General features: G+C 32.0%; 1 protein-coding gene across 2 annotated transcripts; it reads left to right on the forward strand.

Annotated features, from left to right (window-relative positions):
• The first annotated feature begins 8,726 nt into the window (after positions 1-8,726).
• Positions 8,727-13,358, forward strand: LOC122711614 (adenylate kinase isoenzyme 1-like). 2 transcript variants are annotated; one of them, XR_006346131.1, is made up of 3 exons: positions 8,727-9,057; positions 9,347-9,615; positions 12,546-12,684. XR_006346131.1 is itself a non-coding variant. In XM_043930571.1 (2 exons), exons 1-2 carry the CDS (start codon positions 11,937-11,939, stop codon positions 13,112-13,114), a joined length of 762 nt encoding a protein of 253 aa, XP_043786506.1. In that variant the 3' UTR covers positions 13,115-13,358. The 2 variants fall into 2 exon arrangements, 1 of the variants encoding a protein (XP_043786506.1); XM_043930571.1 differs by lacking the exons at positions 8,727-9,057; positions 9,347-9,615 and adding an exon at positions 11,937-12,129 and having other exon boundaries at positions 12,546-13,358.
• Positions 13,359-14,657: the final 1,299 nt, after the last annotated feature.

Consider the following 14,657-nt stretch of genomic DNA (forward strand, 5'->3'; position numbering starts at 1 on the left):
CCTTTTCATTCAGCGCGCACAATCACCGCCTCATTCCCCGTTTACATTTCTAAAAATATTCAAAAAAAAATATAATAAAATCTTTATCCACCGTAAATTTATCCCATCTCGGAACACAGCAGATATTATCTCGAGTTTAATACACTGTTATATACGTTTCTTTTCCTGCATCATCCGTTCCGAAGCGGCGTTGAAAATCGATCCTATAAATATCGTTGAATAATATCGAAAACCGATGTCACCGCTTCTACCAGAGTTCTAATACCGACGAGGTATCGAGCGAAAACGGAGAAGCGAGGAGATTCGACGAACGTGGTTTAGTCTTTCCCTCGTCTCTCGGGAAGGAAAAAGGGAGCAGAGCGAGCAACCGGTCGTAAGAAAAGATCGCTGATGATACGAAACGTGGATATAACGCGTAATCGTAGTTATGGACGCATCCTGAATAACGTTAAATATTTATACATTATCAACTGCATCGATATCAATACCGGAACCGGTGTTTCTCGCGATCTCGCTTATGGCGTGTCGATCGATTCGATGATTTGCTCTTGCTCGCTCGAGATATTCTCTTCTCGATTATAAATGATTTGTCGACATTTTTAAAATGGATCTTAGAATCATTTTGATTAATTAATTTTAATTTTATTTTTTTTTTTTTCACTTCCATTTTTCATTATGAATTTACTTCTTCTTTTTTCCCCTCCCTCTCCCTTTTTAATTAAAAGCTTCAGATTATTTTGACCACTCGACGAAATTTATTTGATTCCAGTTTTATTGAACGAAATTTGAATTTTTTTTCTTTAATGTTATAAAAAGTATTTTTTCCCTTGATTTTTATCAACGAATATCCTGATCAAAGACAATATTCGCCACGCGAACGATACTTTTCACGGACACGTCGTGCACGTAACACGATATTAATCTCTTTCAGAAATACGATACTAATATTTCACACTACTTAAACTCACATATTCACATTAGAATCTTCCATCTTCCCACATTGTAATACTTTCCATCTAATATATTTAATAACATTATATTATGGTAATAATATTTCCAAATCGTTTATTACGTAATCTGTAAGTAAAATTTACACTTTACGTCACAAATATATTTTTCGCAGATTAACGCAACAATATCTGCTGTTCTTGATATCCAGACCTCCAATGTTCCGCTTCTTTTCGATTATTTATCGCCTAATCGAGCACGCTATGCTGAAATATATCACCACGAGTATTTGTACCGTTTGTATTTCGAGTGGAGGCCATCGATTTATTATCCTCGTACAATGTTTCCGTTGAGCGTTTTATATCAGCCTTACCAAGATGTGCCATTTCGACTACTATCAGAACAATCTATAAAGAGATCACCGACAAAGTCAAACACCCCATAAAATTCATAAACACCCCTTTCTCGAATCGAATTAATCAAGCCAATTTACATTCATTAACCTATGAACCATCGATAAAATCAAACGATCCGCATAAAATCCCTTTCTCCCTCCGCGAATTAATCAACTTCACTTTTCGAATTCGTTTAAAAATCAACTTCAAATTCACTCCGTCCACGCGCATATATGGGTGAAACGAGCATAATGATCAAAGATCGATATCGTTGCCCCAATTACTCTCTAATTCCAAACAAAATTACAATCCATGGATCAATAGGACTCTTTATTACATACCTGTTCTTATTCCTCGGGTGGATAGTCGGTAATCAGTACAGCTCAATCGATCCAACTTCGATGCTCCAATTTCGAGGAAATTCGAAATCCACAGATCCCTTCCTCCCCCAGGTGTTCCTGCACTGGATGGATGGGATCGGTTCACGCGTGATCAAGGGAGAACGAGAACGAGAGATCGGTAATTAGCGATTTCTCAGCGGTGCCGATCTAATTTTCCACCGAGCAAATTATCGAGTGGCGCGTAGATAGAATTAGCCGCGTCGGTCTGGCTGATATCGCTAAATTGCTGCATTCCTACGAGACGTCCGGAGTGCATCTCCCTCGTTATATCATCATCGTTCATCAGCCTCTGGTCTACGCGTCGTATATAAATATATCGCGTTTGGATCATCCTCTTGATCGCCGATCCACCGGGGATAGATGTATTTCCGATCGAGTTGCTTGCGAATTTTCCTCGATCAACAATGGCGTCGATCTTCTCAGTTTATTGCAGTTATTAAGAAAGAATAGGGAGAAAGGAAGGGAAAAAGAGAGAGAGAGAGAGAATGTTGGATACGGAGAAGGAAAATGTACGAAGAGCGAAAGGGAAGCAGAAGAAAAAAACTGAAGGATAGCAACAACATTAGAGCAACGAGGCAAAAAAAGATGTGTATATATATATATATATAGGTGTTGTGAATGATGATCAGAAACAAATTTAGCTGGCTGAAAGCCAACAGGAATGAAAGGTTAGCAAGAAACGAATCTAAGAAAATTAAACGAATACCTGTTGCAATAAGAGAATCAAGATGAGGTGAAAATCAGATTCGCGTTGATGACATTCGCGATTAACTCGCGCTGCAAATCATATATCAAAATGAAATGTTTATCATTGTTAAAATATCTTATAATAAAGCTTGTTCCTTTATCGATAAAATCTTGGTCTGGTATTAAGTGCATAAATCAATAACGATCGTTACCGAAGATAAGCGAAATGGATGTAGGGAGGTGTTATTTATTTGAAAATCACGGACATTTTCTTTGGACCGATTCCACGCTTTGACGAATCACGAAACAAGATGCGGTATTATTTGCGATATTACTTCAAATGTTACAAACGTATCAATTATTCATTCGAATGAATGAATGATGTTACTTAAGAAATCGAGTTTTTGATACTTGCATGTTTCATGCTTTTCTATGAATATTCATAAAAAATTGTAAACCGTTTATTTGTTTTCTCTGTTTAAAATCGAATATGTACATTTATATTAATATGTACTTTGTTTAATTAACCTTTGCTTCTCGTTTGCTTATTGAGATATTTTAATGGACTGTTAAAAGAATCTGTTTTTGAGTATAAGCAATGAAATTTTATATTCAAATATAAAATCAAAATATTATGCATTTTACAGTCGCGAACATTTGCGAAATATTTCTTCTTCAACAACAAAAATAGAAAATTATTCATGTATATATATATATATATACTTTTAAAATTAAAAATTTCATTGAATAAATTTACGATAAAATTCATGAAAATATCTATACCAGAATTAATAACGAATTTTATTATTTATTTATTTATCGATATTCTATAGCGATATTTTTAGATCGAACCTTTTCCTTTTTCCGAAATAATCGTCCAAGACTTATTAAACCAATTGGATACAATTATGGCATGGTGAATCAACAGCTACCTGCTTTTTTATCATCTCTACTGGCAGTGTCGTTGACTCGATGACACGACCCATTGGTATCATTAACGTTGCATCATAATTGTTCCACTGAAGCGAGAACGATCGATTGATTTACACGTTGAATAACGAGCGAAACAAGAGCAAGCAGTGCTCCGTGTCGAGATCGCGTCCATTTTACCGTGTCTAAAATGTCGAATAGTCATTTGGTATACGTGCGTAATAACTTAAAACACGTCAATATTACATTAACCAATACTCGGAGGGATCTGTGATTCGAAGCCACTCCTCGAAAGCGAAATTTTAAATTACACGATGTTAAATACGTAAATATTAGCACAATATATTCCTTTCGCTAATTAATTTTTAATTAATAAACATCTCGATTCTATAGCAATGATAATTACCCGCTAATATTTATAGCTAATAATAAGTCATAAATTGAATAATTAACTTTCAACTGTTTGTGTTTCTTCTGTAGAAATTCTTCTCTCCTACGTAGTAGAATAGCTGACCCCCCCTAATCACTCGTTACCTTACTTTCGTAATTTATTTAGTTGTAAATTGTAATGCTTCGACTTCCATTAATAGAATAAACTTGTTCCGTTTAATTCTCATTTAAACAAGACATTTCTCGACGAAAGAAAGTCTTTTTCATTTCGCAATCGACTTTTATCTTTTTCTTATTCTTCACTGTCGCGTTACAATGATTACAGAGTTACATTTGTTCCTCCATCACGGAAGAACGACCCATCACCAGCGCCGCATACCTCGAGAAACGTTGAATCCTCGCGTTTTAATCGCGGCTACCGTTTACCAGGTGTATCTCGAAGCCAAGGAAAATCATTTTCTACCTTGGTATTACTAATTCAAGCTTCTTCGGATGATTGTCCCGGTGCATCGACGTTAACTCATATCGAGCGCACGTATCATTCAGAAGCCAAGATTGCAGTAATTGCTCGCAATTTACCTTGCAAATCGCAATAAATAGTTTCTTTGTACGCGAGCCCGTGCAACTTTTATCTGCGTAACGCGTTTAGAAATATCTTGACGCGATGCAGCATCGCGGTTGCTCCAATTTTTCCAAGATTCGCCGACCGTTATTTATTAAGGCATGGAAATAAACGGGCAATTCATAACGCGTTAATAACATCCCGGGCATAATTCATCGCTAAAATCCGCTCTACGAACAGCTCAATCGCTGCTAGCGAGGTTTAATATTAGGCGATGACCTAAACATCTAAGGTATTCTCAATGCGACACGGTCCGGCTACGAGGAACGAGCTTTATGCAATACAATTTTTGAGCTTAGACGTTAGGATGGAATGAAGATATTAAAATTGGGTCTAAACATTCTGCGATAATTCTAACGAAGAGAAATCTTTACTTTAAATTTTTTAAGATTTAATATTGTAAAAATGTTTATCTTCCAGATTAAAAAATATGTAGAAGTTATATTTTCTGTCTAATTTTTTTCTTCTTCTATTATAAATTATATATATAATTATATATATATTCGAGATAATGAAAGTAATAATATTAATTTTAAAAGTATTTGCTTGCAGTATTTCGAAGAATTTGTTAATCAAATTCGGATGATTTGCTTGAATTTCAGTATAATTAAAATTTATCTAGTATAATACATTATTATTAAACATGTCGCGATATAAAATAACAACCATTATAAAAATTGAAAAATTTGATGAATATAGAATGATAAATAAAATTATAACTCATGTATGTAAATATGTTCAGTATATTTTAACAAAAATTTTATAAATGTTTAAATGCTACCTTAGAATATCTTGGTAATATATTTGGTATCAGTAAGGTTATGGTTTCAGATAAATACTATCATTAAATCATTTTCAGTGTTCTATTTTCGTTGTTGTTTAAATAAAATAGAATAATTATCTATTTTAAGTAACTAAACCGCTCACTATCAGTTGACTTTTTAATGGGTAATTACGGTTTAACTCTTCTTTTTCACGTTGAAACATTGTATTCAAAATATTCTCTAACTTCATAATATTAGAAATTCAATTATAAACATTTTACTAGATGATGATCTGTAATGTGTATACGATTTAACTATGTAAACAAAACATTTGGATAACTACGTATCTAATTATTAATCCTTTGTTATTTCACGATATTTCAGATACACAAACTTTACTCTTAAATATGTCGCTATAATATACCTTTCACAACGCAAAGTATCATTCGAAGCAATCTTTGAAAATAGCGTCTAAGAAACCTCCATTAAGGAATCCATCAAAATTCATCCTCATTTATTTCCCGGGAATTTAATAATTATTATACGTATTATAAATTTTATTACAAAACTCTCTTCGGAGTTTTAATACATTCGCATCATATTCTAAAAATTCTCAAATCAATTGAATGATTTAAACGTTGAAAACGTGAAAAGTCTTGAATAAAATTCTTAAGGTAAGAAAAATATAAATTAATTATTAATATCATGTGAATTAAAAGGATTCTGAGAATACGTTTTACGTTTTCAATTTTTCTATCGAAAGATCGTTCAACCGGAAAATCAAGACACGTTGTTCGTTTCTCTGTGAAGTAAAGAAAAAATCGATCCGTAACCCAGACTGATAGGATTGCGTCACATCGTCGATCGATCGTATGAAAATTCCTGGAGGCGTTTTCACGTCGAAAACCGCATTTTAGCGAACACACGAATACCCTGGTCGAACGTCGGGCGTGTGCCACTTTTGTGACGTCGAGAGCGCCATTTAGCGTCATTAATAGAGTTGCATCAGCGTCGAGTGCACGTCGTGATACATCGATAGGAGTGGTTCGGCAAATAGATCGGGGCTGAAGATACGTATATGTACGCAAGGGAGAGAGAAAGGAGCACACCCATCTAAGCTTCGACATTTCTGAACACAACCGTGACTACAGAATGATCCATATGAATGATTTTCGTTTTCTAATTTTTTGATTTATGATATACATTTTTTTTTTCATAATACAATATTGTTAATTTCGTTTATTAATAATTATTTATTTTTATTTATCACCAGTATAATTCAATACTTATTGTAAATTAATCGTGGTTTATTGTTTACAGGTTTTAATATTTTGTGCCACACCTCGATATCTTGAAGATTTTTGTTCAAGAAATATATAAAGAGATTTAGTATTTAATTTTAAATAAAATTTAATTTTTAATTGTTCTTCAAAATATTCAAGTTGTCTTTTTATAGGCCTGCATCCATATTGGGAAACTAGCTTAGGGAATAGTTTATATTTTTAGTAATAATAATAAAATAAATGTATTATCACATCTGCTACGCACAACTTTAAATATTAAAATTAAAATTAAAATTTATATATTTTATATTGCTAAGGCATTTATTATAATATTACTTCTCGATCATATATCTCATTAATTGATACTTGCTGTCCAATATATTGTAATATATTGTACCAGACTTTTGTACTAAAATTTGTCACACGCGTAATGCAATTAAATTTCGCAAGTCTAAATTTTATATCTAATGGACTACGAAAAAAATGTAACATATATTGCTGTTTAAATTGTACATAAATTATACGCTTGATAAATTATATCGTTGCCCATGCACTAAGAATTTCAAATGGACCAAAGTAGAATCGAATATTTTAAAAATCACGTCAAAACATTTCCAAGAATTCTAAATCAATCGTACTTGACACTAATCCAGATTATTCCAGATTAATAAATCGATCGATAATATTACTTTATTCCAGTTTCTCGCTTTCAAGAGTATTAAAATATATCAAGTTTTTCTGAAAAAAAAAAAGAATAAAATATCTTTAAAAGAAAAAGATAATATTAAAAAATATATTATATTAAATATTAGATATTTAAAGAAAAAACAAACAAAATCATCTCCTTTTATTTTCCAAAATATTTATTCTCCACATCCTTTTCTCAAATTACAAAGCTGTTAAACGTCTCATAAAAGATATTTTATTCATCAAAAATCATTCGTTTTCCATGTTTCTTCAAAACAACTTCAATTTCATAAAATTGATACCAAAATACCTTTCTTTCCTAAATAAATTTTCTAATCGAATGATTCTAGGAATCGTGGCGCCCAAAAATCGTTTGTCAATCTACCAATTATCATCGCACGAATCTATCTCCACGGAGGGAAAACGACAGAGTAAGAAAATGGAGGAACGATCGGCGTATAAATCGTTCTTCTAGTTACGACAGTGAAAAAGGAAAGAGAGAGAAAGAGAAAAAAAAAGAAAAAAAAAAAAAGAAGGAACGGAACGTTAAGTAAAAACGAAAGCGCGCGGTGAAAGCAGGATCATGTAAAGTACTTACACGACTGATAATTACCGCGTCGAGTTGTAAAACGTTGATAGAGAAAAAAATTAAATATCAGAATATGGTAAAAAGTAAAGGTCGTGCAGTAATATTTTCGTGTAATTTAGACTAGTACGCGATTCTTTGTTTATTAACAGCTCGTGTACGTGCCTTATTGTATTATTACGGCCTATTGTATAATACGCCTAGACACTTAAGAAACAATTGTCTCTAAGGCGATTGCATGGTCGGTCGATCGTGTTTGTTAGGTAGCTGCTATTATCGCAATATAATTAATTTTCAACAAATGATGGAAAATAAGTATAAATGATAGAAAATGTGATAATTATTTAAGTGGGAAGTTCTTAAAAAACCAAAGATTTTCTTTGATGAGAAAATTGAGAAAATAAAATTCTGTTGCAGCAGTTTGATAAAAGAAATGTTATTAATCGAATATGTATATCATGTATAATATTCGAATGAAAAAAATAAAGAGGAATATTTGTAATTTAAATTATATACGAATACGTTAAACGTACTTCATAATAAGAATATCGATATAAAAGGTAAGCTTGAATGCGTAATATTTATTTTAAAATTAAGAGACGTAGTAAAGTTACAAACGGTTGCTTGTTTTTCTTTCAGTTGATCGATGGGAAACGTCGAAATATTTCTATTTCGCAGTTATTCATTCCAAAACATTGAAATTTAAATACGTGACCGATAAATTCAAGGATCGATCCAATTTCTATATTTTCTACTTTTTCAACTTCATTCAGTGACAGCTATTTGTCTTCATTTGTACTATGCTGCTCATTGATCTTGGCAGAATAAGGTCTCCTTAGTGTAAATTCCACCAACTCGATGATACAAAAGCCGCTTTAAATGGAACATTGATTAATCTTATTAGGCAAGTATAAACTGATCTGAGGAAATCTATGTGAAATAAACTTGTGTGAAAGGAGAAAGAGGTTTAATTCTAAATCTAAAAAAAAATATCGACTTCAACATTCTTTCTTTTAATTTACAGATACCTATGTCGAGCCATAATTTCTTTATCATCGGTATACACAATTAAGGAAAGTAATTCAATCACAATGAATCTATCGGAGGGTCATTGAAGCTCGTTTTGAGAAATTACTATCCACGATTATTTCACGTGGAACAACCGATAAAATTTAATGCGACGCTGGGTCTCTTCCACGATCCTTTGAACACGGCTGCGTAACCTGTTCTGAAATCATTAGATTCAATCTAGACACATGGTGATTCCACCGGTAAAACGGAAGATATCGATTCTCGATGGAAGCTTAAACATCCTGCTTACCATAGTTTCAACGCATTCCTCCATATCATTCCATAATTATAAGGTAAAATTAATTACGATGAAATTATTCATCGTTTATAATGAATCGTTATCTATTCCCTATGTGCATAATTCGAATAAATTTCCCAAAAAATTCGTGTTTCTTATCATATCTCCACAGAATTTGGAGAAACAACGACATAAAATATTATATCCGTAATTACAACGTGTTTCAATTTCAATCTCCAATATCCAATATCCACCTTCTAATCTCTCTATTACTAATTTTTGTATCTGGTTCAGCTTTTACCGTGAATTCGTATTCTAATTCTAACAGATATAATTTTTTTCAGTGCACAGACATCATCGATCGACCGTGTCCATTTTCCATAATTGTTCTAATTTATCGCCCCATTCGATGTTATCGGAGCGTGGCTTATGGAACGAGTCACAGTAACCAGAGGACTTTAATGATCTTAATTCTTGTTCGAGGGAAAATCAATTCACCGTACTCTTGATCTAACCCTGGTTAGAGTTTGTTTCCCAGGTTTCAAACGAATATACGACTTCCTCTTCGAGAAAAGTCGCCTCAAACTCAGCCTCTGCGCGTATGTAGAAGAACGTGAGTATTTGTATCTGTTTCATAGATGCACAAGACTGACTATGCCCCTACGGCATCAAGTTTTGCAAGAATTTGTAATCTCGTACATTGTATCTCGAGAAGCGATACGGTATATAGTTCGGGGTTTATTGCATTCGGTAAACAGACGGAATATAAATGTATCTTGATCTCTCCCACTCTCTCTTTCTTTCTCTCTCTCTTTCTATCTTTTTACAGGACGTCGAATTTGCAAATTATAAAGGTCGATAAGGCACCGGGGGGATATACAACGTGCTCTGATTGTATTCAAAATCGCATTGTGCTTCTCGAAGATTAATATTATCGATATAGTTTATGGATATCTGTTATATACACGGTTATATATACGCGTATAGATAGGAATTTCTTACGTTGGCTCCGGAAAGGTACAGCAGATACATCTTCTTACCGGGAGGGAGAAGATGTATGTTTGTGTGCTAAATAGGGGTATGTTTATCTGTTAAAGCACGGAGTGGAATGGAATTTGCTTCGACGTTTCTAACCCTTTGCGTATTAAAATACGAGCCATTGTGGAAAATGTATATATTATTACTCTTTTGTATGGATTAAATATATCATTCGTTTATCTAATCTATCTTTCATCAATTGGAACGATCATAAATCTGATACGATAATAGCTTTTATTGGGCATAAAATTTTTGGAGATTGGATACATTTATTTAAAAAAACGTGATCTCGTGGATATATTATAAGTGGATATATGAGTGTATTATACAAATTATTGTATAATACCATTTGACTATTTATCATCGATACTGAAGAAGTCTTATATAATCCAAGACTTTGTAGCTTTTTGTCTTTTTTGTAACAAAGGATGGTTAATTACACAACGATAATTTCGATCAAATTATAAGTATATTTACGCATTGTCATCATGCGTGTAACTTTTGTGCAATATAATTTTGCCATATATCAATACATTGGCAATACATTGAATAACAGCCTTGAATATTTGATCATTTTACTTTGAACGAACCGCGTGTTTATTCGCTTGCCTGTACTACTTGGATATTTCCATAGTTGCATTAGTCATCGAACCGTAGATAATTTGAATTTATAAGATCACGAGAAATTCTATTCTGAACCTCGAATAGATTTCTATCAGGCACTGCGGGAAATCAGGATTAATACAATGTTCCCTTACATGCTTTTTTACTATTCGATCTTATGTACTGTTTAGAATGATTGTATTATGCATTATGAATAATAAATGGCGTGACTTTTGAGATTATATTTTTATATTTCTCTGAAATGTCACGTAAATACTTTATTTCCTAGAATATTAATTTCTTTGCTTTATCGTGAAGAATTCATAAAATGTTATTTATTATGATATATCGAGCAATAGTCCTTTAGGAAATGAATTGTATGTCAAAAATTTTCAATGTTTGAATTCGAATCAATCAGCATTCCTTTACTATCGATCGTCGATTAGAAATTTATTTTCGTGTGTCAAAATGAATTAAGTAATGTCGAAAGAGGTATGTCGCGCCAATGAAACTTTCATTGGTGTAATTTATTGTCTAGCTCCACGATACCGAATATAAAAGTACAGTAATGTTTTTTCGAATGACCACCCACGGTGTGAACATTAAATATTCTCACTGATTAAAAAACAACTTAGAAACAGTGATTTAATCGAGTTAACATATGTCAGAGATAATTCGAAACTATGAATCATGTTCTTTTTCGTTTAAAATGTTTCTCATAAATGGTATATTATATCATAGATGTTTGTGCAATTTTAAAAATGAAAAGTAAGTAAAACAAATCTTTATTTAGATACTTTTTCTTCTCTTTTATTAAAATTTATTTACATTTCGTGATTATTATGAATTTCTTATCAACAAATAGTCAAATTTTATCTACTGTCAGAAAAATAGAAATTCATATATGAGAAAAGATTTGATTGATTGAAAAATTTGAAGATTGAATTTAGTATAATCCGTATAATATAAATATTAATACATATAATAAATTTTAATTGACATACTTGAGAATTATGATAATCAGTTTTTTTTATAGGTAAATATTGAAAGCAAAATATCGATAATCGGTGAAGAAGGAATCTTGCTACAGTAACGATTAAACTGAACTTCAGAACACATCTTGCTTCCATTTTATCCCATATTTTGCTTGAAAGTATTCACATTTTATATTAATAAAGATTAAAAACAAACTTCAAATTAACAAAACGTAATTTCAAAAACCGAATATTTGAACAGAAATTTTTACGTTAAATAACATAAATAGGGAGAATATTTAAATATTCTATTTTGTTAATGATCATAAAAAGAAAACGTAGTTTTAAAATTATAAAAAAATCTCAAACGATTGATTCGATGGGCAATTATATGAGGCCTACCGATCCTTTAAGTCTTTCTCTTCCCAAAGGTATCAATGTTGACACGTCCCCTATCAAACGATCGAAATTACCCATCATTTTCATCATTGGAGGACCGGGATCTGGAAAAAGTTATTATATTTATTTCATTATCACATAACCTTAGAACTTCGTTAAATTTTAACTTTTTTTTTTTCATATTTCACGTTGAATTTTTTGAAGATAAATAATAGAATAAATAAAGTTAACGCAAAAGAAATATACTTGAGAGATATTCTAAAGAAATATATTTAATGAAAATAATAAAAATATGAAATATGAAAATCACGTTATTTTATTATCATCTATTGTTATTATCGTGTCAATATTATATTATTTTATTTTTTTACTCTCGTTTCTAATTATCATTTTATTCGTTTTAAAATTTTATCTATCTCACTTACGATCTATTCTCATTTCGTTAAATCCCAGTTAGATTTTCTAAAAATTGTGAAACAAAAAAAAACGAAAGTCTTTTCATTCCGTAACTAATAATCGATCATTTCAGGGACAATAACCACACACGTGGCGGAGAAGTACGGTTTCGAACGTATAATATCCACGGATATTATTCGAAACGAAGTGTCCAAACGATCGGATAAGGCCTACGCTCTGGCACGTTATTTGTCGAGGGGTCAACTGGTGCCAGAGGATGTATTAGTGGAATTGATCGCGATAAAGATGCTGGAGAACATTCACAAGAAGAAAGGATTCTTTATAAGCGGATTTCCCCGGGATAAGAAACAAGGTAAAGTTTTTGATAAAGAAATACGAGCACCTGATCTCGTCTTACTTCTGCATGTTCGAAATTCCGTAATGACCGACCGAGAAATGGCAAAAAGCGTGAAAGCTACAGAGAGAGTATCCGTCACTTTCGAATATATCAGAAATCGGATCAAGGATTTCCATAGGCGGAGCAAATCTATACTTAGACATTACCGTAAAGTCTTGGTGATAATCGATGCTGAGCCTGAAATAATGGTCGTGGTCGAAAATGCGTGTGCAGTTATAGATAATTTTTTAAGAAAAAAATTTGGAGAAAATTACCCAGTCTCAATGCCATCGACTTCCAAATAAATTTCGAAATGATAGATTTTATTGTCTAATGTTTGTATGAAAGATCTTTTACATAAATGAGACATAATATGTTATTTAAGAGAGACTTTACTCAGAGTGTGTTAGATTGTAAATTTTTAATTTGATTAGATGTAATTTAAATGTTAATTGATAATAGTGGACGTACTGTAAATAGAAGAAGCATTGTTAATTAAACAAGAAGAATATTTTTGCAAGGAAATATAATTTTTTCCCACATCGTTAATATTCATCTTTAAATATATGCAGCCGTTCAAAAGTCTTAGAATTTTTCAATAGTTTTTTTATCATATTTATTTGAAAGTTGAAAGAAATTAAATACCTTATACGATAATATTGTTCTAAGACTTTTATGTTAAAAATATACATTTGATATTGTATGAAATAATCTTTGACTAAGTGCAATCTAAATATTAAGATCAATTTAATTCTGTTTAAATAAATAATTAAATAGTGGATATATATACATATATAAAGAAATCAAACGACGACTTACTCAATTTTAATTATTATCGTTGATAAAAAGCAATTTTCAAATAAAATTTTCGTATTAATTTTCTTTTATTTAAATAAATATTACACGATAAATATAATTAATAGTAAAAGACATTATTTGATAAAATAAATATTAGATACGAATTAAATCTTTTTGCATCTCAACCAAGAAATATGGAATAAAAAAGCCTCGTTCAAATTGATCTCTCCATAAACCAGAATATTTTTCATTTTTAAATTAATAAATGTATTTCACGCGATTGTAACTTCTATTTCCTCGCAATTTCACAGGTAAACGGATATAATTGGCAAACTAACTGTTCGAAATAATTGGCAAACTAACCGTCGACCGCATATTTTTTCCATTGTACGTACGAAAAATGTTTTTGATGGCCACGCATGCCCACCTACCATACGTCTGTATTTATTCATCCCCTGTACGCGTTTTCCGCTCATTTTAATCAGTAGATGGATGGTTGCTTCTATTTATGAGCATACGTATACACGCGGAACGTCTCTTTCCCTGTACGAAAACCCAACTCACCCTCGTATCAATCGCTCGTGTGTAAGTGCACATGATTCGCTTGCCGGATATATTCATAAACACGCATGCACTTTACGCGGCATCTATCTGCACATGAATGGTCCATCGTATCTCGGCGGATGACTGATAAAACAGTGTTCGCTTGTGCTTGTGCCACGGATGGACGAAGAATTTTCGAAACCCAGGAAATTGAATTTTCTAAACGGTAAGACACACGAACATATATGTAAAACAAAATTGTAGGAAATAATAATAATGAAACAGAGACGAAATAATATTTTCCTAAAAAGAAAAAAAAAAAAAACTTCATTCCGATATATACAATCTTTCTTGTGTTCTCGACTTGATTAAAGATTTAGCGCAATTAAATTTCCAGAAGAAAATATAAGACCTGGAAGCCAAGGATATACCGTACTCCATCAATTTTTCCATTTAAATCCCCCAAATCCTTAGTCATCAATTCCAATTACCGGAAGCACCCTTCAC

This window comes from Apis laboriosa, unplaced genomic scaffold, assembly GCF_014066325.1.
Source record: "Apis laboriosa isolate Shangri-la unplaced genomic scaffold, ASM1406632v1 scaffold174_cov162, whole genome shotgun sequence".
Classification (NCBI taxonomy): domain Eukaryota; kingdom Metazoa; phylum Arthropoda; class Insecta; order Hymenoptera; family Apidae; genus Apis; species Apis laboriosa.

Coding starts and splice junctions, on each gene's coding strand:
- LOC122711614 (XM_043930571.1), top strand. CDS start 11,937: ATGATCATAAAAAGAAAACGTAGTTTTAAAATTATAAAAAAATCTCAA. Junction 12,130..12,545: donor AGGACCGGGATCTGGAAAAA/GTTATTATATTT, acceptor CGATCATTTCAG/GGACAATAACCACACACGTG.